This window comes from Marmota flaviventris, chromosome 5, assembly GCF_047511675.1.
Source record: "Marmota flaviventris isolate mMarFla1 chromosome 5, mMarFla1.hap1, whole genome shotgun sequence".
NCBI lineage: Eukaryota > Metazoa > Chordata > Mammalia > Rodentia > Sciuridae > Marmota > Marmota flaviventris.
In genome coordinates, this window is record NC_092502.1 from 11,631,165 (window position 1) to 11,658,033 (window position 26,869).

At 54.8% G+C, this 26,869-nt stretch overlaps 2 protein-coding genes across 3 annotated transcripts in view; one reads left to right on the top strand and one right to left on the bottom strand.

Annotated features, from left to right (window-relative positions):
* Nucleotides 1-26,869, bottom strand: part of Kcnip1 (potassium voltage-gated channel interacting protein 1) — a 309,010-nt gene that overhangs the window by 262,445 nt on the left and 19,696 nt on the right. The gene's annotated exons all lie outside the window — the stretch shown is intronic.
* Kcnmb1 (potassium calcium-activated channel subfamily M regulatory beta subunit 1) lies at nucleotides 18,952-25,295 on the top strand. Its single transcript, XM_027938670.3, has 4 exons — nucleotides 18,952-19,017; nucleotides 20,421-20,578; nucleotides 22,070-22,241; nucleotides 24,157-25,295. The coding sequence occupies exons 2-4, from the start codon at nucleotides 20,445-20,447 to the stop codon at nucleotides 24,424-24,426; spliced, it is 576 nt and encodes a 191-aa protein (XP_027794471.2). The 5' UTR covers nucleotides 18,952-19,017; nucleotides 20,421-20,444; the 3' UTR covers nucleotides 24,427-25,295.

The following is a 26,869-nucleotide window of genomic DNA, read 5'->3' on the forward strand; positions in this document are numbered from 1 at the left end:
TGGCTGGCAACTTCCTGTCATAGGATGCCCCCACAGGGAGTCCCTGATCACTCCTGCTCCCCTGTGTCCACCTACACCTGGCTCAGAGGCAGGCCTCAGGGACAGAGAGACATCAAGAGGAGGGTGCCTCACATTCAAGGGACAGCAGGGTGACGGGTGGTGGGCCTCAAGGTGGATGGACACGTGATCAGAGGCCTCTGAAGGGGAGGCTTCAGGGCCAGAGTCACGCACAGAGGAGAGCGCCTGCTTGGTCCCTGGGGAGCGGCACAGTGGCTCTGGCCCTGAGTGACTCACCTTGGGACGCTGTGGTTGTCCCCACTGGGGCGTGGTGGGCGTGGGGAGGTTGCCTCTGGCATGTAGTGGGCAGAGGCAGGGAGGCTGCTAACAGCTCCTCGCAACCAAGGACCTTCCTCCCCAGAACCTCAGACCTGGGTCTAGGATTAGGGACCCAAGGACAAGGACATAGTAAGGGACCCATGAGGGACTGGCAGGGAGCAAATATGCAAATGCAAAAGTTGGAACGAATGAGCTCGCCTCCCTTAGGCCAACCCCTCAGGAAAGCCATAAAAGACATCTGCGTGGGTAATCCCAATGAACAGTCCCAGCGTCTGCCCAGAGAGGAAGAGAAAAATATGCCAGTAGATTAAAAAAAAAAATCACATTCAAATTCAGCAGGCGTCAGAACATTTGTGAATTAGAAGAATATGCAGAAACTGAGGTTGCCATCAAAAATTCATTCAACAGATATTTGCTGAACATCTACTATGTGCCAGCAAGAGACCTTACCAGCCTGTGGAGGGAAATGCTCTCCACTGTCCCCTCACCCAGAAGCAGCCAGAATGAGGAAATGGAAACAGCTTCAAAACGCTAATTTCCGCTGCAAAGAAAACTCATCAAAGTTTTAGAGGAAGAGCTTAAGTAGATTTTTAAAAATATTCTTAGCTGTAGATGGACACACTATCTTTATTTTATTTATTTATATGTGGTGCTGAGGATGGAACCCAGGGCCTCATACGTGCCAGGCAAGTCCTCTACCACTGAGGAATAACCCCAGCCCTCTAGTAGATTTTGGTAGAGAAGAAATAATGATTTCCTCCTTTCAAACACACATACGCGGACACATTTGCAATGTTTTGCTCTCCCAGGGAGTCCTGAAACCCTGCAGACCTCTTCTGAGACTCAGACCCCACATAAAAAGAAAATAAGGGCAAAGAAACATGGCTATGGTCATTCTGGATGGGGTGGTGGGGCCCTCCGGTTGGGAGAGTTAATTCTGGGAGGGGTCCTGAATTTTTTCTCAGGCATCGCTATCCTCTCCTTTCCGCCAGCGCTTCCTGCAATCATGTGAGGGGTAGGTAGGAACAATCTGTGGGGTGCTTTTCAACTTTCAACAAGTGCTCACGTGAGTCAATTCGGAATCTTCACGACACCCTGCAACACTGCCATTATTACTGCCACTCTTTAGTCTGCAATCATTATTATCTTACAGAGGAGTAAAGGAAGGGTCAGAGAAGCCATGCCCAAGACTGGGTTGATACTAGGGATTTGAGTCCATCTCCTCTGACTTAAGACCTGGAGTCCTTCGGAGCACCACACAGCTGCTGCTCAATGCTGTGGAACTCCTGTGGTGCAGAGCTATGCAATTCATAAGTTTTAAGCTGCACACCATTCAGGGCAATGGGTTGAAATCTTGGGCCCTCCTGCTCCAGGATGTGAATCATCCCTTTGTCCAGCGGGTCCATGCTGTATATGCTACCCACTCGCTTGTCACCTAGTGGCCATCTTTGTTATTAGATCTATCGTTGTGGTATCACGGGACTTGCGTTTAAGTAACCTTTATTTCACTTAATAATGGCCCCAAAGTGCCAGGGAAATGATGCTGGTGATTCAGATATGCCATCAAGTTTTCCTCTAAAGGAAAAGGTGACATTTCTCAACAAGAAAAGAAAAAAAAAAAAAAATTGGCTAAGATCTACGTGTAGTTACCATTGCTCATCTCCTACGGTGCCCCACTTATATATAAACCAAACCTCATCACGGGTGCGTGTGTACAGGAAAAGCCGCGTTTACACAGATTCAGCGCTATCCATGGTGCCAGGCGTCCAGTGCGGGTCTTGCAATGTCCCCAAGGCAAGAGGAGACTATGGTGAGTTCTGGGGCATCCTAGACGGCAGCAGGTGGCAGGGGGTGGGGGGGTGGGGGTGAGGGAAATGTAACTAAGGTGGGCAGGACAGATTTCACTGGAAGGAGAGGCAGCAAAGGCCGGAAGCACTGGATGCTGGGACCGACGGAGTGGTGCCCAGGCAGCGGGAGGTGCCCCCCAGAGCAGCCGCAGAGCCTCACCGCGCCGCTAGAGGGAGCCTCTGCCAGCCTCCTCGGCCCGACGCACTGGAGGATTTCCCGACCGAGTTTGGGGTTTGTTTTTTTCCACGCTTGCTCAAGGATCTCCCTGGGGAAATGTCCAGAAATCAAATTTCTGGATCCCTTCTGCGCATTTTACAGGGTAGGAGTCACTTCCTGAAACTCTGTAAGTGAACGCTGTCGTCTCCGCGGAGGGCGATGCATCTCCGATGAGTCACCTCTTGCCACTTGGCAGCCTCTGGCCCACAGAAGCGCCCAGCTTTCTGCGCTCTGCAGGCTGGGGGAGGAGAACTTGGACTTCAAAGACGCAAACCCCTGGGCTTGAACAGGGCTCCGCCCTGGGTTGGCTGTGGGGCATGCCCCTCCCTCCTCGAGCCTCAGCCTCCCCGTCTGTAAAATGGGCATCTTCATCACACTGGATTCCTGGCAGGGGCAGAGGTACCCTGGGAATGAGGTGAGCCCTGCTGCTGAGGAGCTCAGTGCTGCACAGGGTGCGCCGGAGGCTGCAGAAGCTCAGTTCCTCTCACCCTGCGTCTTGGTGCATCTCCTTGCTCCTTGCAGTCCAGGGCACAGCTGGTGTCGCCCCCACGGAGCCGCCGCACCTGTTGGAGTCTGTGTCAGAAGGAGGTGCTTGAGTAAGGCTCATTGGTGAGGGGCCGTCCATGTTTGTTTTGAGAGAAAATCTGACAAATATAGTAAAATCTCGCCCCAGGATGGTTTTTTAAAGCCCCCTGTGAGGCGTGGATAAGGAAAGGGAGGCCTCACTGGGGAGTCCTGGGCCTCTGTGTGGGGCCCTGTTTCAGGACCCTTCCCGCCTTGTCTGTGCACCTGCCCCAAACCAACTTCAAAATCCTCCTGAGAGATTTACTCAAACTCTCTTAAGTTCTCCCTTGTTACCTTGATCCAAATGATTTACACTTTCCCATTATAATTTAATTTTCTCCCTTCCTCCCAAACCAGAGCACTCCGCCCGCAGAGATGTGGGCCACCGTCTGCATTTAGAGTGTCCTTATTAATCCTGCCCTGACCTCTGGGCCCGGAGCTCAGCCTGGGGAAGCTGACAGATCCCTCTCCACACGGGCCTATTAAAACACCTGCCTTTTAATTGGTCAAAACCAGAAGATGAGCTAAAAAATAAACCCTCCAGCTTTGCCTTCCGTTTCAGGGTGCACCTGCGCTGTGTCTGCCGCCCCATGTGTGGAAGAGCCGGGGGCCTGCAGGGTAGGCAGAGGGAGGGTGGTTGGCAGGGGCTAGTGGCCCTCCAGTGGCTTTGCCTGGGTTCCTGATGTTGCAACAAAGCTTAGAACACAACATGTAACAATGGAAAGCACTGTGGGGACAGCAAAGCTGACCTCTAATGCTGGCCAGAGACTGTCGGCTAACCTCCACACTCTGTGTCACGGCTGCCCGTTTCTGCTGAGTCGACTCTGGGAACCCCACAGCCACCCAGATGAGAAACACATTATTGCCCCATTTCACCGGAGGAGACCTGGGGCACAGTCAGCGGGCAACTCCGCCATATCCTGGAGAGGGGACGGGCTCTCGGCTCACCCATGTGAATCCTTTGTGGAATTGGCCTGAGACGCCCTGTTCTCTGTGGTGGCCCTGGGACTGTGGCTTAGTGAATGGGGCACAAGCTGGGTGTCAGCTGCCCCTGACATCTGACCTGGGACCTTATGGGACATTATAGTGGTAGATGTGGGATCAGAACCCAGACTGGCTCTGCATTCGGGGCTCAGACACAGCCTTGTCTCTGGCCATGCTCCTGGGGAACCCTGAGTAACTAGAGTTCCGATCTCAGGTCGGGGATGGGGCATGGCTTAACTTTCTCCCAGGGACAGTGGGCCTGGCAAGTTCAAGGACACATGGAGACCCCTGTCTAAGGCCTCAGGGCAACTTTTTGAGGTCTCTAGAGCCTGAGGGCAGGCCCCGAGGAGCCTCTTTGTGTAGCTGAGGAAACTGCTCCCAGCCCAAGAGGGTGCTGAGGATGTGTGGAGCTTGAGATTCCAAACCCAGGAGGTGCCCCCTGGACAAAAGATGCACAGCTGCTGTCCCAGATCCGCCTCTGATGGCTGCTGTGACCTTGTCTGCCCCTGAGCCAGGCTGACTCTGAGAGCCGCTGACTGCTGACCATTGGGTGCCTAGCATAGTGTCCCCCGCCCTCCCGCGTGCAAGGCCACAGCACATCCCCCGGTGAGGAGAGAGGTTTCCCCAAGAACAAGCCACGCCTGGCTGTTGGCCTGTGCCCACGGGGTGAGTGCGGCTGAGGGTGACTTTCAGAGCCCAGGTCCCCGGGGAGTGACATGTCCCTTTAGCCTCTTCCTTTTCACTCCAAACCTCAAGGAGGCCCGTGGCCTGCCTGGCCTTTCCTCTGCTCCTCTTCCTCCTGAGCTTTCCTTCCCACTAAGGAGTCTTCCACAGGACGGCGGGACCAGAAGGGCTCTTCCAGGAGCCAGGGGTGGGGGGGGCAGGTCAAGCAGATTCTCATCCCCAAACCAGTCTGGGCCCAAGAAATGCAGCAACCCAACAACACCGACTGCGTTCTCTCCTGGGGGGAGGGAGGACAGCGAGCTGTCTTTGAGTGGACAGCTTCCTCTTGCCTGGCCGTGTCATGGGCTCAGGGGGCAGCCAGGGACCAAGGTGGTTCTGAGGGGGTGTCTTCCACCCCCGAGTGCAGGGCACAGTAATCGCGCTACATCCTCAGCCATCGCAGGAGCTGGGCTCTGCTGACCTGCGTGACAAAGGGCACATTCAACAGGTAATCAGGGAGCAGATGACAGACCAGGGTCTGGCTGAGCCCCTGGGAGTCCCTGGGGGACCCTGTGCTCACACCCAGCAGCCGTCTCCCCATGACTGTCCTGTTCTGTCTCACGAGGCTCTGCCCAGCTAATAACTCTTCTCCACGCAGTTCCCTATCAGCCAAAAATTCTAATCACCTCCCATCATCCAGGGACCATCTTTCATCTGACAATTTCCTCTTCCAATTGATCTCATCTGCCAGGGACGACTGGGGGTTTCCAGATGATAAGAACAATCAGACAACACCAACAGCAGCAGGCTGCAGTCTTATCTGACTTAGTTATTCGACGAGCTCTACTAATATTATCTCTCTGGTTCTGTCTTGGAAATTGCAAAGCATAGAGGAAATAAAAACTGAGGCTCAGAGAGATTAAACAATTTGCCTTAAGTCACACAGCAGAGCCAGTTATCATTCCACAGGGCTTATGCTTTTGAGGGCCAGCAAAGAAGCCACCAACGAAGTCACTCATGCCACCCTGCTGAGGATGAGGCAGCTTCTTGAGCCACAGTGTGATGGCTACGTTTAAATCCACTCTGGCCTGTAGGGGCCTGAGTGAAATGCGACACAAGTTTAGAGTGGCCCTTGGCGACCTGGATTCCTCTGCGGCTGGCTCTGTCCTCAGGAAGCGCGTGGTCGGGTGGGAAGGCAAGACAAGCAAACACAGACCCATGAACCCAGGGCGGAGGCTCCGATGTGCTCCATGAATTATAAATATTGCAGAGCTGAGCTTTTCAAAGTGCCTGCTGTCGAGATGGGGCTCTCTAGAGTGTTGCTGCGTCCTTTTAGAAATATCAAGTGGTGACGCATTCGGCTGAGCACGTTTCCATTTCTTCACTGCCGGCTTTTCAGGACGTTTGCCACCCTCATCTACAGAAGGCTTTGCATACTGCATTTCCTTCATTATAAGATGCCATCAATTGTAAGCTGTGTCACTTACCCAGTGACTGTTTTCCCAGGAAATGAACATTTTTTTTTTTCATTTAATGCATGCACGGTCAGGATCTTGCATTTGGTTATGGATAGACCACATATATGTTGGTGGCCCCATAAGATCCTATGCCCTAGCAATGTCATGGACATCTTAGTTTGTGTAGGTGTGCTCTCTGGTGTGGGCACAATGACGACATCACCTGTCCATGAGTTTCCCGGATGTGCCTCATTATTGAGTAATGCACAACTGGAAAGGTATCAGATGTAAGACGTGCTGATTCCCAAAGCTCTAATGGGTAGAAGTGAAGACTCAGTATGGGCACCGGTTCCCCAGGACTGGGAGCTTCGTTATGCAGGACTGGGTGTCTCAGGGAAGTCTTTGGGAGCCAGAGGTTGGAGGACAGCTGGCTCCCGGTCATGAAAGCCTGCAGGGCAGAGGAGAGGGACATTCTCCAGCCATGCTCTCCTGACACCATCTGGGCCAAGCAGAATCATCAGTTCCATCAAAATTAATTGTTGACCATCTATGATGCGCCAGGTCCTGCACGGGGCTGGAGCCTCCTGGCGGCCAGGGGGTAATGTGGGCTGTTTGGTCGAAAAGCCATTCAACTATTCAAACCAGCGCTGGGCTCAGGCTGGAAGGCCCTGCCCCTGATCATGGGGGTTTCCAGCCCTGGGACCCTCTGCATCCAGTCCCTACAGAGGACTCCCGCACACACTTGGGCACGTGGCCTTGCCTTAGTCCCGGCCTTGGACCTCTGGGTGTGGAGGGCCCGTGGCGTGGCGCTCCATGCACTGGGCAAGAATAGTGTCCTCCTGCGGTAGGATCCTCTGGGGAGGCCCAGCCTTTGGAACGAGGAAGGAACCCAGAGGGAACTTGGGGAGCCCTCGGTGTGGACAGTAAGGTGTGGGAAGGGTTCTGAGCAGCTTCCCTGGCAGGAGGCTAGGCTTGCTGGTGTGGCCCTACCCTGTCCCTTCAGGGCCCTTCTGCCTGGGGGAAGCTGGAACTCTCTGTGCTGATCATGATTTTAATTCAACAGATGCATTTACTGCTACAACCTGCCATGGATTTCCCCGATCCTCCTAATAACCTGTGTGGATGATGATGTCTACTGGAGATAAGAAAATCAAGGCTCAGAGAGGCTGAGTAACTTGTAGCATTGAACACTAGTAATGGGTAGGCGGGGAGAGGAGGCTGGGTGTGGGGGATCCCAGTGCCAGTGCCCTCAGAAGCTGTCCCCGAACCTCGCCCTCTGCCTCTTCCTTTGTCACCCCCAGGGATGTCCCTCTGATCTTGAGAGCCCTTCATCTTCTGGACCCTCTCACAGTGACTTTCCTCAAGCACATCCTAAATCTCTCTTCCACTGACTCCTTGCTCATGGTGCCCCGGTCCCCCCTAACACAGCCACACACTTCCGGTGCAGTTGTGCGTTGGTCATCCAGCAGGACAATAACCATGAACACAAACATCTCATTAGACAGCTGCCATTTTAAAAGCCAAGGAAGGAGAAGAGGAGAGAGAGGAGTTTTGAGGAGGGGTTGAGTGTCCCTGGCTTCGGGGAGGCTAAGCCCAGAGACACAGGGGACAGAGGGGCCTTTCAGCCCCTAGGCTCCATCTGGATGTGGGACCCACCGGAGTGTGGCCAATTGTGGGGTTTGTATGAGGTCACTTGGAATCACAGCTGGGCAGGGGCTTGGTCCACAGCTGGGAGGGGCTGCTGGGGCCAGCCTAGGATGGAGACTATGTGCCCTGCTCCCAAGTCCCCTACTCAAGGCGCAGGTGATGCCATCCCTGGCCCAGGAGGCTCGTTATGCAGCCTCTGACAGACAGGCAGGAGGAGAAGGCAAGGCACCGGGTCCCCTGTGTGCTGCAGGCCACCCCTCAGAGGCTCTGCCCACCAGGGCTCGGGCCCAAGGCAGGGCCTGTCCAGCCTGTGCCCTGCTGCAGCTCCCTGGCCAGAGACACCAAGAAGGCAGGAGAACGGAGGGAGGCTGAGGGGGTGTGGGGCCTCGCACCCCGGCCACTGTGGGAAACCTCCCGGGGCTGGAGGTGAAGCTGCTCGGCTCCCAGTGCAGTTCGCCAATGCGTCCCAAGAATGTGAAAAGCCATCTACCCGTTAATACGCACAGCTTTATGTGTCATTTAAAAATAAATTTAAGCCGGGTGCAGTGGTGCGCGCCTGTAATCCCAGCCGTTCGGGAGGCTGAGCAGGAGGATCGCAAGTTCAAATCCAGCCTCAGCAACTCAGTGAGACCCATCTCTAAACAAAAAATTTTTTGTTTAGAGATGGGTCTCACTGGGGATGTGGCTCAGTTGGTAAGCCCCTCTGGGTTCAATCCCCAGCATCAAAATAATCATAATAAAAATAAAAATAATTTAAAAATTACTTTTTTTCCTCCTTTGTGCTAGGGGTTGAACCTGGGGTGTTTTACCACTAAGAAGCATCCCCAGCCCCCTTCCCCTTTTAAAAAAAATTTTGAGATGGGATCTTGCTAGATTGCTTAGGGTCTTGCTAAATTGCTGAGGTTGGCCTCAAACTTTTCATCCTCCTGCCTCCGCCTCCCTAGTTGCTGGGATTATAGGCAGGCACCACAGCATCCAGCTAAAAGCAAACTTAGTTAAATCAATCATAATACTAGTAATAATGATAATCAAACCATTTGTACTTTCTTGGCCCCACTTCTGGGAATCTATTTGAAGGAAATGCTGCAAACCTCCCAAATAACTCTCTACATAAAGATGTGCCTCACCGTCCTGTTTATACTGGGTGAACTGGAAGTCGCCATGATGCTCAGCAATGGGGGGGACGCTAAATAAACGGGGGTCTACTCAGCTTCTATGTGGACAGTAAAAATTATGTCAGCCAGGCTCTGTAGTAATGAGGAAAAATGGCTACAATTCAGAAATAAATCAAAAGTAGAGGAGTAGCAAGCTCCAGGCTGTCACAGCTAGTGCTCCTTCCTGGCTCCTGCACTCATTCCTTGACCTACTATGTGTTAGGGTTGAGACATGCCTGGACATCAGAAATGAATGGTCACCACCTCCGTCCCAGAGGAGCACGTGTCCTTGGATGTCCCTGTACCCCAGGGTTAGGAGGACCACTTAATTTATTGGCCAATCTTGGACATTCAAATTATTTTTAATGGACACACAATGATCACGCCTATCTATGGGGTACGGCAGGCCAGTGTGGAGCGTGTATACCGTGTGTAACCATCAACTCAGCAATTAACAGTCCTGTCTCCTTAAACATCACTCCTCGTGTTCAGAGACTTTGAATCCCTCCCTTCTCGTTCTCCATAAAATGAACAGTAAGTCGCTTCAACCAGGCATTGACCACTCTGCCAGGAATGGCAGCTATTCTCCGTCTATTATCGGGAGAGTGACAGGGAGAACATGGGGATCTTCCCAATGTCCTGTGGCCACTCTGCCCACAGCCCAGGGTCTCTGCATGTCCTCCCAGCCAGGAATTAAACAGAGGCAGGAGAACTCTCTGCTCTCCCGAGAACACAGAGGAGGGCCGCATCCGTGATTCAGTTATGGGCCTCGTGGTTTTTCTCTGCTCCTGAATTTTTCCTCACTGAAGCTGCTCCCAAGCCTCCCACGTGTCACACCTGATATGATTTTCTAGGACATCTGGCCCGTGTGGACTTCCCCTCTCTCGCTGCCAGCCCTCCCTTCCCCGATCTCCACTACCTTGCAGCCTCCTGCCCCTGCCACCCAGCTCCCTCCGGTCCTCTGGGGGGGACAGGTGGGAGAGGGGAGGAGTGGGACAAAGTCCTGCTGGGGGTGGGGAGGGAACAGGGAGGCCCCCACTCATAAATCCAGCCAGTTGCATCCCGGGCCACCCACAGGTAGCAACATGGCGTGAGCTGGAGTCAATAATGAGACAGGCCTTCTTCAAAGAGCCTGCGGGCCCTTAAAAAATACTTACTGAATTATGATTTAAATGCTCTGTGACCTTAGTCAAAACAATTGACCTTTCCGAACTTCTAATCTCTCTTCTGAAAGAATGAATTACTTGAATGAGGAATAAACTAATGAATGATGCTGTGGCAGTGGAGGCCAGCTGACACAAAAATGAATGCCTCTCCCAATCCATGGTGAGAAGCTCCTGCCAAGCTCAGGGACTACATTTCCCAGTTTCCCTTGCTGTCGGTTGGGATCACGTGACCAATCCCCACCAATGGGGTTCTAGGCTGAGGAAAGCTTGCCACCTACAGGTCTGTATGCAGGTGTGGGATGTCCAATCACCCATATTCTCTCTCTGCCTCTCCCGCCTCATCTATCACAGCACAGCTCGAGGGTGACCTCGAGGCCACAGGATGGTGGAGTTTGGAACCCTAGTAACCCCTCCCTGAAGGAGCACCTTGTGAGCAGGGGTAGCCATCCTGGACTTCCCCTGAGTGAGAAACGCACCCTTCCTGGGCACAGCCGTCAAATCTTGCGCTGGTCGCAGGGTTGTTCCACCCTGGCTAACTCAGGATGTAGGTTGAGGAAGGAGAGTTCAGTGGCTTGAATGGTGGCCTCCAATGAGCTATGTCCATGTCCAGATCCCAGGAACCTGGGCCCATGGCCTTTTTAGGAAAAAGGGTCTTTTCAGGTGTAATCCAGGATCTTGAGATCACCCTGGACTGTCCCGCATGATCCTTCCATCTAATGACAGTGTCCCTGTGAGCAGAAGGTATTGACAGGGGGCAGAAGGTGTGAGAAGCTAGGGCAGAGATGGAGGTGACCAACCACGAGCCAGGGACGCCCAGAGCCACCGGGGTTAGAAGAGGCGCAGGACCCTGCCTTAGAGCTTGGGCCCTGACACCTTGATTTTGGGCTATGGCCTGCAGAACTGTGAAAGAATACATTCCTGTTGCTTTAAAACAGTTTGTGGTCTTCATTCCAGCAGCTCTTGGAAACCACTCCAGTGAGGTGTGCAGGCCTAGCTCAGTGGGGCCTGCAGGAGGCCGTGGTGGGACCAGCTTCCAAGATGGCCCTGAGGGCTCTCCACCCGCTCCTGGAGCCCAGGTCCCTGGGAGGAGGCGTGCTCTGGAGAGAAGGCAGAGTTCAAATCTACCTTGTTAACTCTGCGAAGATTCCAGGAAGCTCATAATGGTGTTTGTACTGAGAGGAAGCAGAGGCCTTGAATCCTGAGGGCAGTCTAATTATTTATGGATGACAGGCTACATTTCATTAATGTGCAAGAAAAGGGACTCAGGCACCTCTCTCAGCAGTGTCTCTCACAGTGCCTGTGGGAGGGGTGGCTGGCCCAGCGGCCCACCCTGCAGGCAACCCTGGAACCAGCCTCGAGCAGGAGGGCTGGCTCACAATCCTCTCAGGGGTGGCTCAGGTCACTTGAGTCCCACCCCAGGCAGGTGCTGGGAAACCCTCCCAAGTCCTGCTGGAGATAGGCATAATGTGGCAAAGAGAGGAGCTTAAAGGTCCTGGAGAGGTCTATCCAGTAGGTCACTAGTCACATGTGGCTATTTAAATTTAAATTAATTAAAATTAAATTTTTGTTCTCTGCTCATTATCCACATTTCAAGTGCCCCCTGGCCATGGGTGACTCGTGGACAGCTCAAGCATCACAACATCTCCCCACCAGAAGCTTCTACTGGGCCAGGCTGTTAGACAAGAAGGGACAGGAGTTTCAGCTCTGCAAGTCACCTGCATGGTGGCCTTGGGCGAGAAAGGCTCTGTCTCTGCTTTAGTGTCCCCATCGATAAGGTGGGGAGAATCACAGCTCTTACTTACCAGGGTCAGGGAAATAGTTCTTGGCACCGTGTCTGGAGCATGTTAGTGCTTGGTGGGAGAAATGATCCACAGAGGAAGAGGAAGGTGAGAACAGGGTCCAGGAGGCGTGGGCTCCAGCTGTGCTGCCACCCATGAGAGGCTGAAGAGACAGGCGTAATTCCAGGCCCTGCTCCAAAGCTGTGTGGGCTTTGAGTAAATCATTTAACCTCTCTGAGCTCTGAGAGCTCCCCAATAGAATAGTTTATCTTATTGGATCCTATGCTTCCAGGAAAGGGATGGGCAGAAGTCTGTAAGAAACTAATATTCTTTGATTTTTATCCCTGCTCTTGGGAATCTAGTAGAAGAAAATAATCAGAGTAGTGAGCAAAGATTTGTGTTCAAAGACAGCAACTGGAGACCAGTTTATCAGAGCAAAATCTTGCAAAGAGCCAAAACGTCTCATAATAGGAAAATAGCAAAATATGTTATGGCACGTGCAAATGATGGACCCTTCCAGAACCAGGAGATATCATTCTGTAGATTAATAATACATACCCGGAAAGTGTTTTTATTTAAAACAAAAACACATTTGTAATTACACAGCATGTTCCTAAATTTGTTTTTAGAGAGGCTTCCTGTCTATGTTTAGCCTCGTCCACCGATATTTTGACAGTGGTTTCCTTGGGACGTTGGATCTTGATTGATTTTTACAATCTCCCTTTTACTTTTCTGCACTTAACCAAATTCTCCACGACGTGGGTGGGTCTGTTGGTTTGTAAACAGAAAACATTACAAACACAGCAAGTGGAAGGCCTGGGTGGTCTTCAAGTGACTCAGCCCTGGAGTTACAGAAAAACCTGTTCATAGCGTGGTGGGAGTGGGAGGGGAGTGTAGGGGTACGTCCCCCCGCCCCCCAGGACCCTGTCCTGGCAGGTACCTACCCAGTGGCTAATGAAGACTAAAGCTTTGAATCTTGCCAGGGAAAGGGGAGAGTCAGAAGGCGTGGGATGGGCTGGCTACTCCTTGACACAGTAGACCTGTGTGAATCAGGCTGAGTGACCGAGTGACCAAGCAGTTGGGAACAACAGGTACTGGGGTGGACCCTGGATGCCAGGCATCATGTAGACTGGTTCCCAGGGCTTTCTGCCTTGGAAGCTTTAATAAAGGAAATGTGGGACTAATTAAAGATTTCACTTCTATTCAGCCTATGAAGCACTGTTGAATCTAGCTGTCCCTCTCCTCGGTCTATACCCAAAGGACTTAAAAACAGCATACTTCAGGGACACAGCCACATCAATGTTTATAGCAGCACAATTCGCAATAGCTAAACTGTGGAACCAACCTAGATGCCCTTCAGTAGATGAATGGATAAAAAAATGTGGCATATCTACACAGTGGAATATTACTCAGCAATAAAAGAGAATAAAATCCTGGCATTTGCAGGTAAATGGATGGCGTTAGAGAAGATAATGCTAAGTGAAGTTAGCCAATCCCAAAAAAACAAATGCCAAATGTTTCTTTGATTTAAGGAGGCTGACTCATAGTGGGGTAGGGAGAGGAAGCATGGGAGGAATAGACAAACTCTAGATAGGGCAGAGGGGTGGGAGGGGAAGGGAGGGGGCATGGGTTAGAAATGATGATCATTATTATCCAAAGTACAGGTATGAAGACATGAATTGGTGTGAATATACTAGGTATACAACCAGAGATATAAAAAATTGTGCTCTATATGTGTAATAAGAATTGTAATGCATTCCACTGTCATATATAGATTTTTTAAAAAAATTTAAGGACAGCAGATTAAAACTGTATGAGATATTTTTTGCTTAGCCAAAAAGCACATATTTGTGAATTTAATATTGCCAAGTCTTTTGGTATCTGGGGGATCCGTCCCAGGATCCCTCATGGATCCCCAAGTCTGTGGATGCTCAAGTGTCTCATGTACAAGGCCACAGCGTTTGTATGTGACCTACACGTGCCCTCCTGTGGACCTTGAATCCTCTCTAAAAGACTTCTAATATCTAATCCATGTAAGTGCTATGTAACCAGTTGTTTAATTTCCCTCTTAGGGAATAATGACAATATAAACAAAACAAAACAAAACCCAACTCTGTTTATTTTTGGTGCAGACACAATTTCTTGCAGAGACTGAGACATGGGGGACAGCTGTACTGGTGAGGACGTGTAGGATCAGTTACTCCAGAGTCCTGGCTGTGAGAACAGGAATTGGAATAAATGTAGTAAAAAAAAAAAAAAAAAAAGACTGCCTTGTGAATCACAGTCTTGAAGAGATGAGCACCCTGTGTCTTAGAATTATGCCGGGAGGTCTGGTTTTTGCTTTCGGGAAATAATCACAAATGTACCAATGTTTTATGCAAAGAATATTAGTGAAGCTCTGTTTCCGTAGCCCCAGTGTCCCTGGCTCGCACCTGCCGGGGCTACCATGGATACTTTCACATTGATGTACAAAGGTTGTGGCTCAAGCCCGGCCCACCTACAGAGCTTTCCGCCTCACACAGATGTCTCTAGGGGATTTCAGGGAGGACAACCTCAAATCCCCTTCTCTGCCCTGCTTGTTGGTTGCTAGACGCACAGCCACACGACAGGAGATAGATTGGCACTTGTGCAGTTTCTGCAGACCCTTCCCACTCTCCAGCCCACCCTCTGCCCTGGAAGCCAGCTCCTGTCTGTCCCCCAGGTGGACTCAGCGTGTGTCAGTCTGTTGGAAAGGGACCTGGGTGGGAGATCAGCTGTTCATCTCCCAGCACCCACCCGAGGTCTCCAGGCTGGGCATCCTGCAGGGTTCGACCACCTCTTAAGGACATCCTCTCTTAAGGACAGATCCTTAGACCCTGAGCTGCTAAACCAGCTGTGAGAACGAACAAAGCCGTGATTCCTACTGTGTGAAGATGTAGATAAATGTCCCCAGCACTGCGAGGAGTCCCAGCTCCCTAGCTGGCTTGCAAAGGCTGTCACAAAGCTGCTGTAAGCCAGCCCTGCACTCCAGAGCACCCTGCAGCAATAGCCTGAAGTGAGGATGAGGACCCCTGACCATGGGGCCATGGCCAGGGCCTGGCCGGAGTGGAGAGAGCCACCTGGCTCCCTCCTGAGTCCCAAAGGGGCATTGCTAATGAGGAGGAAGCTTTAAGCTAGTGAATGCAGTGGTGTCCCTCTTCCTCCCTCCACCCCCTCATTCTCTAAGGCTCACACTGGACTGCACCAGGGAGAGGAAGCTGTCAACTGCCATGCTTTGAGTGTGTCCCCAAAGTTTCATGTGCTAGAAGCTTAGTTCCCAGCATGGTGTCATTGAGAGGTGTTGGGTCCTTTAAGAGGCGGGGCCTAGTGGGAGGTAATGAGAGCACTGTGGGGGCATCACCATCAGAAAAACACTTACCATCTAGCCTCTCCCTCTTGGGCACACTCCCACCATGATGCCATCTACTATGCTGTGAAGCAGCCAGGGACCTCATTAGAGACCCAACAGATGGGGCCACCGATCCTGCACTTTCAGCCTTCAAAACCGTGGGCTAAAGAAACTTCTTTTCTTTCTAAGTACCCAGCCTTAGATATTTTGTTATAGCAACAGAAAATGGACAGACACCAACTTCCTGCCATTTCCTCCCTTGAGCTTTACTTTCCCTCAGGTCTGACCCTGAAGGCCATTGCAGATCCAGTCTTTCTTGTACCTATCAAATCATGAGAAATGGTGGGGCGTTTTGGGGGGCAGGAGGGCACAAGCCTGCCAAGTTCTCCCGGACACAAGCGACCAGGCCAGCACGGTTCCTTGATATCCAACCCCATGGCTCTGATGAGATCTATGATGGTAACTAGGTCACAGGAAGCACAGCTGCCTCAGGACAATATTTTATGGAATGGGGAAATGACTACAACATTTTGTGACATGAGAAGCCACAGGTCCCACCGCCTCCCCCATCAAATCACCACAACCACAAAGTCCCAAGAGTCTCAGGTTGTTTCTCCAGGTGCTACCACTGGTCTCACAGGGCACCCTGTGGGTGGAAGTGACAACCAGGGTGCCCATGAGCAAATGCAAAATCACTGGAGAGAAGGTGCTGGGGGCCACGCATGGGCGGCCAGGAAGGAGCACACAAGGTCAGAATGGTGACAGGGCCCAGGGGCCAGGGGAGAGGAGGAGAGGAAGGGGCTGGTGCTGGCTAGGGCAGGGTCCCAGCTGCCCACAGGGTCACCACCATCGCAGGCTCCACCCAGGTTACAGAGCAGGACAGGTGGAGGGAAGAAGGGGGAGGAGCTGCAGGGAGAAGGGAGTGGGGTCCCTGCCCATGGCAGGGGAGGCTGGCAGCTCCTCCACCACCTTCTGTCCGGCCAGTAATCCTAGCTTTGAGTCTACCCCTGCTGTCGCTCCCTCCGCCCTCTGGGGTCTGCCGAAACCCCTCCCTTGTTCTTTCCTCTGCCCTTATTCAGGGGACATGTCCCAAGTCACAGCGCTTACGACCGGGGACAGCAGCAAACCCCACGAGGACTATGGCTCTTCCTCCTCCTCCTCCTCCTCCTTGCGAGAAGATGCAGTGTGTGAGTGAGGTCCAGGGAGAGAACAGGACTACTAACAAATAGAGCAGCGACAACGACAAGCTGTATCGAAGTCATTTAAAACTTAGGGATGGCTTATTTCTGGAATTTTCTATTTAATTTTTTCAGACTGCCTTTGACGGCCAGCGACGGAGTCCACGGAAAGGGAAGCTGCAGACCAGGCCCCTGGCCTCCCTCTCCCTTAGAACCACCGTTTTGTCTGTTTTGCATTTTTGCAGTTAAAAGTCCAACCTACTGTCCCCACAAGGCAGGCTTGTTCTGAGTCCCCTCGGTGCTGCTGCGGTGTGCTCCCAGCCTGTGCGCACGCAGTAGGTAGGAAGCGTCTGTGAACAGTGTCGCCAGGACAGGTGACGAGCCCCCATCCTCCCCATGGCGCTCAGCGGGCGACACACAGGCTGGGGACGGGTCTCCAAGTGGACGTAGGGGACTTGTCATCACAGGAGTCTGGGTATTGGGCAAAAGGGCTTCAATAGGTAAGTGGATGCACGACCCGAGAAGGCCACCGGTGACGAGAGGGGCTGTGAAACAGCGTGACAGGCACAGGAAGAAACCCTGGTCCTCTTAGCCTGCTCCCCAGGGAGTCACAGGGATGGGTGTGGAGGCCGTGGTTCCAACGCAGGCGGTGTCCCCTGCGTCCAGAAGATGGCCCCTGCAGATCACTCCGCCCTCTGCGGGGCGCGGCGGGAGCAGGGGGCATCCGCGCAGCCGCAGCCCTTGTATCCGCGGGGACAGGTGCCCAGACCTTCCCCGCCAGCTCAGGCCGCAGAGGGCACCAAGCCCTGCCTGTACCGGCTTCTTCCTCTAAGTGCACAGCTGTGATAAAGCCCAGCGACTAACTAGGGCAGTAAGCGGGCAGCGACAGTGAGTTACCGCAAAATAGGTAACTCTAAGGACAGAGGGCAATGGAAGTAATTCAAAACCTAGGAACGGTTTGTTTCTGGAATTTTCTGTTTAGTATTCTCAGACTGAGATTGAACGTGGGTAACTGACACCTCAGAAAGAACCCTCAGATAAGGGGCGGGGACTCTGTGTGTGTATGGCTGTGTGTATGTGAACACGTGTGTATGTCTGTATATATACACGTGTGTGTGTGTGTGTGGCCTGTGCCCAGGCACATTGCAGATGGCCTGTCATCAAGAACTCCTCCCACATTTCTGCCCTTCTGCTCCACTGTGCAGGGATGTGTCACGGGGCATAAGTCCCCTCCACACTCCATATAGTGAGCTCAGGCTTTTTAATGCTGGCTGGTTCTGACGCCAGCTGCCTGCCACCAGGATGGCCCCCCTTTTAAATCACCTCAACGCCTGTCAGTTACGAGGGCTGCGTGATAAATGTCCCCCAACCACCCCAATGCGGAAACATCCCTTTTCTGCTCATGGATTTTGTGGATGGAGAGTTCATTCAGCCCAGCCAGGGTGGCTTGTCCCTGCTCTGTGATGTCTGAGACTCCAGCTGGGACACTGGAAGGCAGGGGCTGGAGTCCTCTGCTGGCTTCTTCTCTCCCAAGTCTGGATGAGCTGCCAATTGTTGGTGGAGACCGGAGCCGGGCCGTGCCTGGAGCCTGTGCCCTGTTCCTACAACACAGTCAGCAGTGCTCAGGTGACCGGGACTTCAGGTGGCCAGTGACTGTGCAGTGGCCTCTGGGCCAGTAGACATGCTGGGGCTTTGCAGGCTGGGAAGGCCGGCTTGAACCAGGCCCACCGTAGAACAGTGGGGCTCCGCCAGTTACCTGAGGCTCCTCCAGCTGCTCACGGGCCCCTGGGAGCAGAGAGACTCCAGCGCAACACCAGGTACTTAGGGGAGCCCAGCACGGGGTTTGCTTTTGTGGCTGATTTTCAATCCTTTCAACATTCCCCTCGCAGATGGGGAGATGGGGCTGGGGTTGGCTTGTTTACTGTTGGGGATGAGTCTCTGCCCGTGAGCCCCAGCCCTATTTTGTCAGTGTGTGGAAGGTCCCTGGGTCGCCAGGGATCCTGCTGGCTGGAGGCGGCTGTAGAACTCGGCGTGTCCTGGCTTCAGCTCTTCTGGCTCTTGAAGTTGGGTTCTCCTCCCTTCCCCTAAGTCCCCACTATCTCCACCCTGAACAAAGGAGTCTCCAACACCCCAGTAGCACAGGGGGGGAAACAGGCCCAGGGAGGCCCACGAGGTGCCCCAGGCAGCAGGGCCTCGCTCCCCTGGGTAGAGGCTGAGCCCAGCCCCATGGGCTCCCTCTCCTCCCCCTGAGCCACAAAAGGAAACTCGCTTCCCATTCCCTGCTCCTCTGCCAGCCTGAGAGTCCGGAGAAGAAACATTTCCAAATAGACCAGGGTGGTCTTTTCGGGGTTCTGGGTTTTGCTGTTTGTCCTTTGACATCTGTTTCCCATGAGATGCTGGGAAATGCAGGTGCTGGCCCAGGACGCCTGCTGTCTCAGGGCCGGTACCTGCTCTCCCGAGGCTGTCCCGCAGCCAGCGCTCAGAGCTGACCATGTTTGGGCATGCAGGCTCGACCCAGATGGGCCCAAAGGCTGCGTCCCTGGAGACGGCTGGAGGCAAGCTTCCCGCGGAGCTCCAGGAGGCGGCCTTTGGGGTGGGGGCGGGGGCTGGGCAGACGGAAACCATCTGCCTGCGAGGACCCAGGGGCACTGGGCAAGCTGTGAGTACTGTATCCCTGAGAGTGCTGGGGGACAGGGGCGGGAAGGAGCCCGAGATGGGCCCGGAGGGCAGGAGTGGGCTCCCTTCCTCTTGGGACGGCTGTGAGGACTCTGGTGTCAGGGGGGCTGGCTGGTGCTGATGGGCACCTGGGGGTGGCTCTTGGTGGGGTCACTCTGGGTGCTGAGTGCCCTGTCCTCAGGCCCAGCTCGCAGCAGCCTGACTCAGAACAGTCCTCTTGCCCCTTGCCCCAGTGGAGGAAGGGGACAGAGGAGAGGTTGGGGAGAGTGCGTCCCACTCTGCCCCACTCCACAGTCCTCTGTCCATCACCACAGCCAGCGCGGACCGGGCTCTCCACATCACTCGACCTCCACTGGACTCCTATGGTACCCTTCTTGTCCACTGTCACCTGGGTGCTAAGGGCCAAGGCCAGGATGTGATCCTGCATCTGGGTGTCTCAGAACCCCCCTTCCCGACACTCCACCAAACCCTGAAACGCTGTACTCTACTCCTGTCCTTCTAAGGAAGAGGATGTGGACCCGGCTCTCAGATCACATGGGACCCACACGCCTTCCTTTGTCCTCCTTCATCTTTCCTAAACCCAGCTCGGACCTTGTGTGACCTTTCTGAATAGGAAGAGCTAGCCAAAAAAGCCAAAGTTATTTGTCAACTCTCAAGCCTGAGAAGTTCTTCTTGGAGTCTAACTAAATCCCTCCTGTTGTTGATGAAACCCATCTCTTCCGGAGCAGGTCTTAGGGGAACTGACTATTCAACACTGTGGATGTTGAAGCCCAATTCCCACCCGAGACTCCTATCTAAATAGAACCCCCAGAACGGACCTGAGTGGGTTTATCGGACTCTGCAGGAATCCCAGCAGAGCAGGAGCACAGGGCCAGACCCCTTGGAGACAGGGCAGTCTCTCCTTCCCTTCCCTCCTGTGCCCCTGGAACAGGGAAGTCCAGGACTCCAGCCTCCTCCAGCCTTAGAGGCTCCAGCGTCTAGGATGCAGAGGGGGGAGGGAGCGGGAGGTGGGGGCTGCTTGTGGAAGGAGCCTCACAGCAAGGGAGGTCCCCAGCACAGCTCCAGCTTCCCCTGGGACAAGGGTTTTGCTTGGGGACTCACTGAGGTTTGCAAGGTTAACCCTGAGAGTCAGCCAGGGATCAGAACCCAGACATCCTGGGAGCCACTGTGGAGCCTCCACATGCTTTGTGATCTTGGGCAAATCGCTTTCCCTCTCTTCCCTTGCAGGATGAGAGGGTGACACTCACCTCTCAGAGCTGGCTGGGAGCTTCCAGAGGGTGGAAAGGAGTGAGGTTGATATTTGGTGGCCTCCCCCTCGCCGCCCTCCTTTTGGCGGGTCACCTGCCGCCTGAGCCCATCTCACTTCTGTTCCTTCTGTGGCCCTAGAAATGACAGCTGGCCCCGGTGGACATGGTGAAGAAGCTGGTGATGGCTCAGAAGCGGGGAGAGACCCGAGCCCTGTGCCTGGGTGTGGCCATGGTGGTGTGCGCGGTGATCACCTACTACATCCTCTGCACCACCATGCTGCCCCTCTACCAGAGGAGGTGGGTGCGCTGCGGGTGGGGCTTCAGTCCTGGGTGTGGGCAGGGGGCTGTGCGGGCTCAGGGGTCTTCCAGGGCTTCTCCCCCTCTCCGGCCACCTCACAGTAGGCAGGCTGCTCAGGGCCATGTCACTCTTAGCGAGAGGGCAGGCTGGCCCCTGCTCTGGGATCCCATGGGAGCAGGCTCCAGGGGCTCTTCTCTCAGAATCAGCCAAGGATGTGAGCAAACCCTGCAGGGGGTGACCCGGAGCCCCTTCACCTGGGTCAGGCGGGCTCCCACCGCCCCCCACCCTCACCCCACCCTCACCCCCACGCTAGGCCTTTCTGATGTGTAGAAGCCACACTGGGCGCGCATCTGCTCCCCTGGACCCTTGCAGGCCTCGTGGAGAGCGTCCCGTGTGCCTCTGACAGGCCACCTCACCCTTCGACTTCCATGAAGAGCTGGGAGACCCCTGCTGTGGGACTGTCTGCAATGGACGCACTCAGCACTCTCACCTGGGCTTTGGATAAGCCCCAGACCCTTCCTGGGCACGTTCCCGTCCCTGACAGCCCCCTCCCACACCCAGCCTGGCATCGGGTCTCCTGCAGGAAAAATGGGCTGAGTCCCCAGGGACTCACTCACACACTCACACTCGAGGGTGTCTGGATGAGCCTGTCGGCCCCTCCCGGCCAGCACGGTCCTTGCCTTCGACAAATGGAGCCTGTGACAGGCTGGGGTCTTCCAGATGAGGCGCTACTCAGTGCAGCTGTGTCTCCAGTGTGTTGTCTCCCGGTTAAACTCCATCGCCCCATCAAACCCAGCCCCAAACATCTGCCCTCTTCAGGGGAAAGATGACAGATTCTGGAGGCACTTGGATTTGACCTCAAGTCCTGTGTGGCCTCAGGAAATTCACTTGACCTATCTGAGCTCCTCAGACCTCTGTAAGACAATGAGGCTCTGAATAAGAGATTCTCAGGCCTGGCTGCTCCTCAGAACCACTGGGGAAGTTTTAAAAATACACCAACCTGTATCCAACCACGGCAGAAATTCCAACCTGCTTATTCTGGGGTGTGGCTTGGACGTGGGAATCTTTTTTTGGAGGGGTACCAGGGATTGAACTCAGGGACACTCGACAGTTGAGCCCCATCCCCAGCCCTATTGTGTATTTTATTAGACAGGGTCTCACTGAGTGGCTGAGCACTCACTGTTGCTGAGGCTGGCTTTGAACTGGCCATCCTCCTGCCTCAGCCTCCCGAGCTGTGGGATCACAGTGGGCCTGGCAGACGTGGGAGTCTGTTTGAAACTCCCCAGGTGTGAGGAGAACTAGGACCCCAGCGGCTCTGCTCTTCTGGGGCCAGTCCCTCCCTGTGTCTAGCTCCTGCCTTCAGTGCTGAGTGCCACGGCAAGATGAGGGGCCCAGCCCCGGCTCTCCTAAAGGCTCCCGGGGGACCAGGGGTCCAGCAGGGTGCTCTCTGTGTCCCCCTGTTCTGAGATGTGTGTATGTGGTGTCCTCAGCGTGTGGACCCAGGAGTCCACCTGCCACCTGATTGAGACAGACATCAGGCACCAGGAGGAGCTGGAGGGCAGGAAGGTGTCCCCGTACCCGTGCCTGTGGGTCAACGTCTCGGCCGTGGGCAAGTGGGCCATGCTGTACCACACGGAGGACACTCGGAGCCAGAACCAGCAGGTATGGGGCTGGGGATGGGCACACGTCCCCTTGTCCCGGGTATGCATGGGAGCCTGGCCCTCACTGTGTCCCCAGGGCTCAGGGAGCTCTGCCCAGTGTCTCCTGGCTGGTGTGCGGGTTTTGGTCCCACCCCGGGTCTGAGTCTGCCCCTGTGAGCCTGTGACAGAGGTGCCCGCTGCCCCTGGGGAGCCGTGAAGAGTCAGACACCGGCTGTGCGCCCGCTGGCTGTTGGGTGGATGGGGCTCCCAGAGAGAGGCGGCCATGGGGACTGTCACTTCTAACCTACCAGCTGAACCAACGAGAGGCCAGGCCTGAGTGTCCTGAGAACCACGCGGGGGTCTTAGCAAAGCCAGGGTCCCACATCAGACCCACTGCAGTGGCACCTCTGGGCACAGAGCTCCGGGGGGTTCACCACTGTGACCTACTGGAGTCCCGGGTGCGATCCCTGAGGAGCCGGGAGGGTGGAGCCCAGGGCCATGGGGACTCAGGTACTGGCCACAGCAGGACCAGGGCAGGGGCGTGGACCCACAGCAGGATGGACACTGACAGAATCCGGACACCAGTGGGCTGCAAGGGGCGGGTCACCTGGGGTCGGGAAGGGGGAGGCTGTGGGGCTGTGGCTGAGCCTGGGAGTCAGGAAGGGGGTCCAGGTGGCACCTGGGGGGCTCAGTGGCCCCCGGGTGGGCATAAGCTCCTACCTCAGATCTCCTTCAACTCTGGGGAGGAGCTGAGGCTGGCCCTCTGGGTCTCATGTCCCCCATTCTGATCCTGGACGTGGCTTCAGTAGGACAGCGGGCCTCAGACTCAGTGCGGGAAAGAAGCGTCCACCCCGGGCCCCTCTGCACGGAGGGGAGTGGGAAGCGGTGCCAACCAGCAGCCTGTTTTGTGGGCGGGGCTGACATTTGCAAAGCACCTCCAGAGTCCCCATGAGCAGGTGGCAGGCCAGAGCAGAGACAGCCAGGGTCCTCCTTGTCCGTCCTCTGCAGTTGGCCAGCTGGGCCGCGGCTGGGCGGGCAGGATGGCTCCCAATAATCGTGATCAGCGTCCCGATGACATGAGTGCCCAGCTCTGCCTGCGCGAGCGCTTCCCCACGCCCTGGTCCTCCTCGGCTCCCAGGTGGCGTCTGCTGGCCAGCGCCTTGCTCGGCCCACACGGGGCTGGCCTCAGAGTTCTCTGGTTGAATTCTTGCCGACATTTTAAGATCACGTCCAACCTGGGTTTTCTGCCTTCTCCTGAAACGCCGCAGCCCGGCTTCTGCCATCTTCCGGATGGTGTCCCTGTCCTGAGGGGGCAGTGGTGGCCAGTGCAGATGCAGCTGGCTCTCTCCCTTCTGCCAGCCCCCGCACTCCCCGGCAATTGTCCCTGGCACCAGGCAAGTGCCAGGTGGCGCCTGTCATCCTCTTGGTCTCGCCTGCCTCGCTTGTTCAGAGAGCTGCATGAGCCCCTGGGGCAACCGAGCTTGTGATTTGTGCCCTGAATCTAAACACAGGGCCCCACCTGTCCTTTGACTTATGTCACTCATTGGTTCCCTTCGACAGTGATAGGTCAAGTCCTTAAATAATTTTCTTTGAAAACGATACAGCAGTTTAACCCACTTAGATGATTAAAGTTTGATGGCTCCGAAAAGATGAACGATCTGTCTCAGATTCAACAGCCAATAGAAGAAGAGCCAGGGCTTCGAGTGGGCCCCTGCCTACAGGAGTGCAGCACACATACCAGGCAGCTCCAGGGCCACCAGCCACCCACATAACACTGAACTTGCCCTCCAGACTGTGCGGTGTACAGACGGAAGCCCCAGCTCCATCCAGGGTTGGCTCCAAAGTCAGCATTTGTCTTTACGCTGTCGCAGGCCTTCACCCTCGGGCCCTAAGGCACAAAGATTCACAGCCCACTGTGTGCTCTTGCTTCCCCGCAGTGCTCCTACATCCCGGACAGCCTGGACAACTACCAGATGGCCCGCGCCGACGTGGAGAAGGTCAGGGCCAATTTCCACAAGCACCAGGTTTTCTACTGCTTCTCCACGACCCAGGAGAACGAGACGAGTGTCCTGTACCAGCGTCTCTACGGGCCACAGACCCTCCTCTTCTCCCTCTTCTGGCCCACCTTCCTGCTGACCGGTGGCCTCCTCGTGATTGCCATGGTGAAGCTTAACCGGTCCCTCTCCATCCTGGCAGCCCAGAGGTAGACGGGCCTATGCCACATGGCCACGCAGGCCACAGGATACGGGGCAGCCCCCCTGGGCTCACCCTTTTGCACAACATCCCTCCTGCCCTCCCCCCCCCCAGCCCCTCCGTCTTCCATGCCGAAGGACCTGGGGACATTCCTCTGTTAAGCCACCTCTCAAGAATGTGCCATGCCCCCTTGGTGCCCTGAGGACCCGAGGCCAGCCAGCTCTCCATTCCTCAGGGGCCCATACCTGTCTCCTGCTGTGTCACTGTTAACCAAGTGACAGGATGGTCCTTTCTGTGCCCAAGCTCTCCTGGTTGGCTCAGAGGCCTGCCTGTCTCCCCCCAGGAAGTGCCCAGCAAACCTCGGGGGAAAAAAAAGCATCCCCCAAATACAGAGCGCGGTTAGTAGGTGGCTTCTTGTCTTCTAGGAGACAAGCCTTATATGCATCTTTTTATTCCAATACTTAAAAATACTGTTGTGCCTTGATACGCATGTGGGGTCAGCCCCAAGACCCTCTTCAGATGCCAAAGTCTGCGATGCCCAGGTCCCTTGCAGAAAGCCTTGTCGTGTCTAGGAAGCCCCTGTGCCCTTCCCCAGGGGCTAGACCATCCCCAATGACTCACGGTACCTGGGACGCAGAGAGGCCGTGTGAACAGCTGGGAGACTGCAGCGTTTAGGGAATGACGACAAGAAAACAGTCTGTGTGCAGCAGAGATGCAATTTTTTTCTCAAAACAGCTTCAATCTGCAGTTGATGGAGTCCACTGGGGCGGAACCTCCACCCGAGGGCGGATTCACACAGAACAAGAGGCGACAGGAAATAAAACAAAGGCGACTATCAGCAGGGCATGGTGGTGGGTCCATCTCCTTCCTGTCCCCCTTTTTGTCTGAGGGGCTTTTCTCAAGTGTGGACAGTACTAAGATCTTGTGTGTTTGGTTTGTTTTTAATCAGAAAAGCACCAATCGACGTTGTTCTGGGAAAGGTTGGAAGATGGTGGGCAGGTGGGCGGGGGGTCTGCTAGTCAGAAGGCTCCTGAGGACCGTGATCTGAGAGCCCTGCGGGGAGGAAAGGGCACGGGGTCTCTTGTCCACTTCCCAGGTCAACACTCCTCAGCCCTGAGCCTCAGACGGGCCACACAGGAGAAGCGTGACCGCAGACATTCTGCTGGGGTTTGAATATGGCCCCCACACTCCACATGTTGGAGACTTACTTCCCAAACAGGCTCGCCAACGAATTTAACAGTCACTAAAGGGGAGCCTCTGGGAGCTCACTAGAGTTAGATGAGGTCACAGAGGCAGGGTCCCCACCAAGGCTTGGATGGCTTTAGAGCAGAGGAGGACAGACCTGAGTGGCACACTCGCTGGGCCTCACCAGGACCTGCGTCCCCCACGCGACCACACAGCAGCAGGCCCCCCAGACGCCTGGCAAGTGTGGGAGCCATGCTCTTGGGATTCCCAGCTCCAGAACTGAAAGAAAGAAATTTCTTTTCTTTATAAATGACCTGACCTCAGACTATTGGATATAGCAACAGAAAACAGACTAAGACACATTCCAAGAAGCCTGCTGAGAGCAGAGATTTGTAAGGTGTGCTTCCCGACCAGCTGAGGTCAGGACCCAGGAGACCCTGAGAAGTGCACGTGCCCAGGCCCCACCCCAGCCCCCAGCCACAAGGCCTAGGGGAGGGCTCAGGGCTCCTCAGGTCAGCAAAGTCTCTGGGGGACCTGATGGCCCACCTCCTGCATCAGGGACCAGCACAAGTCACCAGGCTCTGAGTGGAACAGAAGACTGGTGCTGCAGCCCTCGGGCTTGAGCCCCATCTTTACCTCAGCCAGAGTTCCTCTCTCTGATTCCTGATCCCCCCCCCACCCCATTTACAAAAGAGGAACCCTTTCTGGGGAGTTGGGAGGACTGAATGAAGGGTTGGCACCTGGTAGGTGTCCAGTGGTCCCCAATAGTTAACAGCGTAAGTCATGATGGCCTGAGACTTCCAGAGAAGGTGTCCAACAATAATATCACCCAGCATTCCTGCTGCTTATTATGTCCCGGCACTGGGCTGCTGCAGACCCATCTCCCAGGTGAGGCGGGGCAAGGTCCTGGGCCACGTGGACTCGGATGGGGACCACCTGGGCTCCCGGACAGCCAACGCTGCTGTTCACTAGCTGGGGAATTTGGGTTCATAAATTAACCTCTGTGTCTCAGCCTCTTCAAAATAGAAATAATAGTTCTTGGCATTAAATGGGTCATTGTGTAAAGTTCTAGAACAGTAACTGATAAGGCTGGGCCTGTGGCTAGCATGTGAGGCCAGGGAAGAAGGAGGAGGGGGAGGGAGAGGAGGAGGGGAGGGGGAGGGAAAGGGGGAGGGGGAGGGAAAGGGGGGGGAGGGAAAGGGGGAGGAGGGAGAGGAGGAGGGGAGGGGGAGGGAAAGGGGGAGGAGGGAGAGGAAGGGGAGGAGGGGGAGG

Coding starts and splice junctions, on each gene's coding strand:
- Kcnmb1 (XM_027938670.3), top strand. CDS start 20,445: ATGGTGAAGAAGCTGGTGATGGCTCAGAAGCGGGGAGAGACCCGAGCC. Junction 20,579..22,069: donor CTGCCCCTCTACCAGAGGAG/GTGGGTGCGCTG, acceptor TGGTGTCCTCAG/CGTGTGGACCCAGGAGTCCA. Junction 22,242..24,156: donor CTCGGAGCCAGAACCAGCAG/GTATGGGGCTGG, acceptor GCTTCCCCGCAG/TGCTCCTACATCCCGGACAG.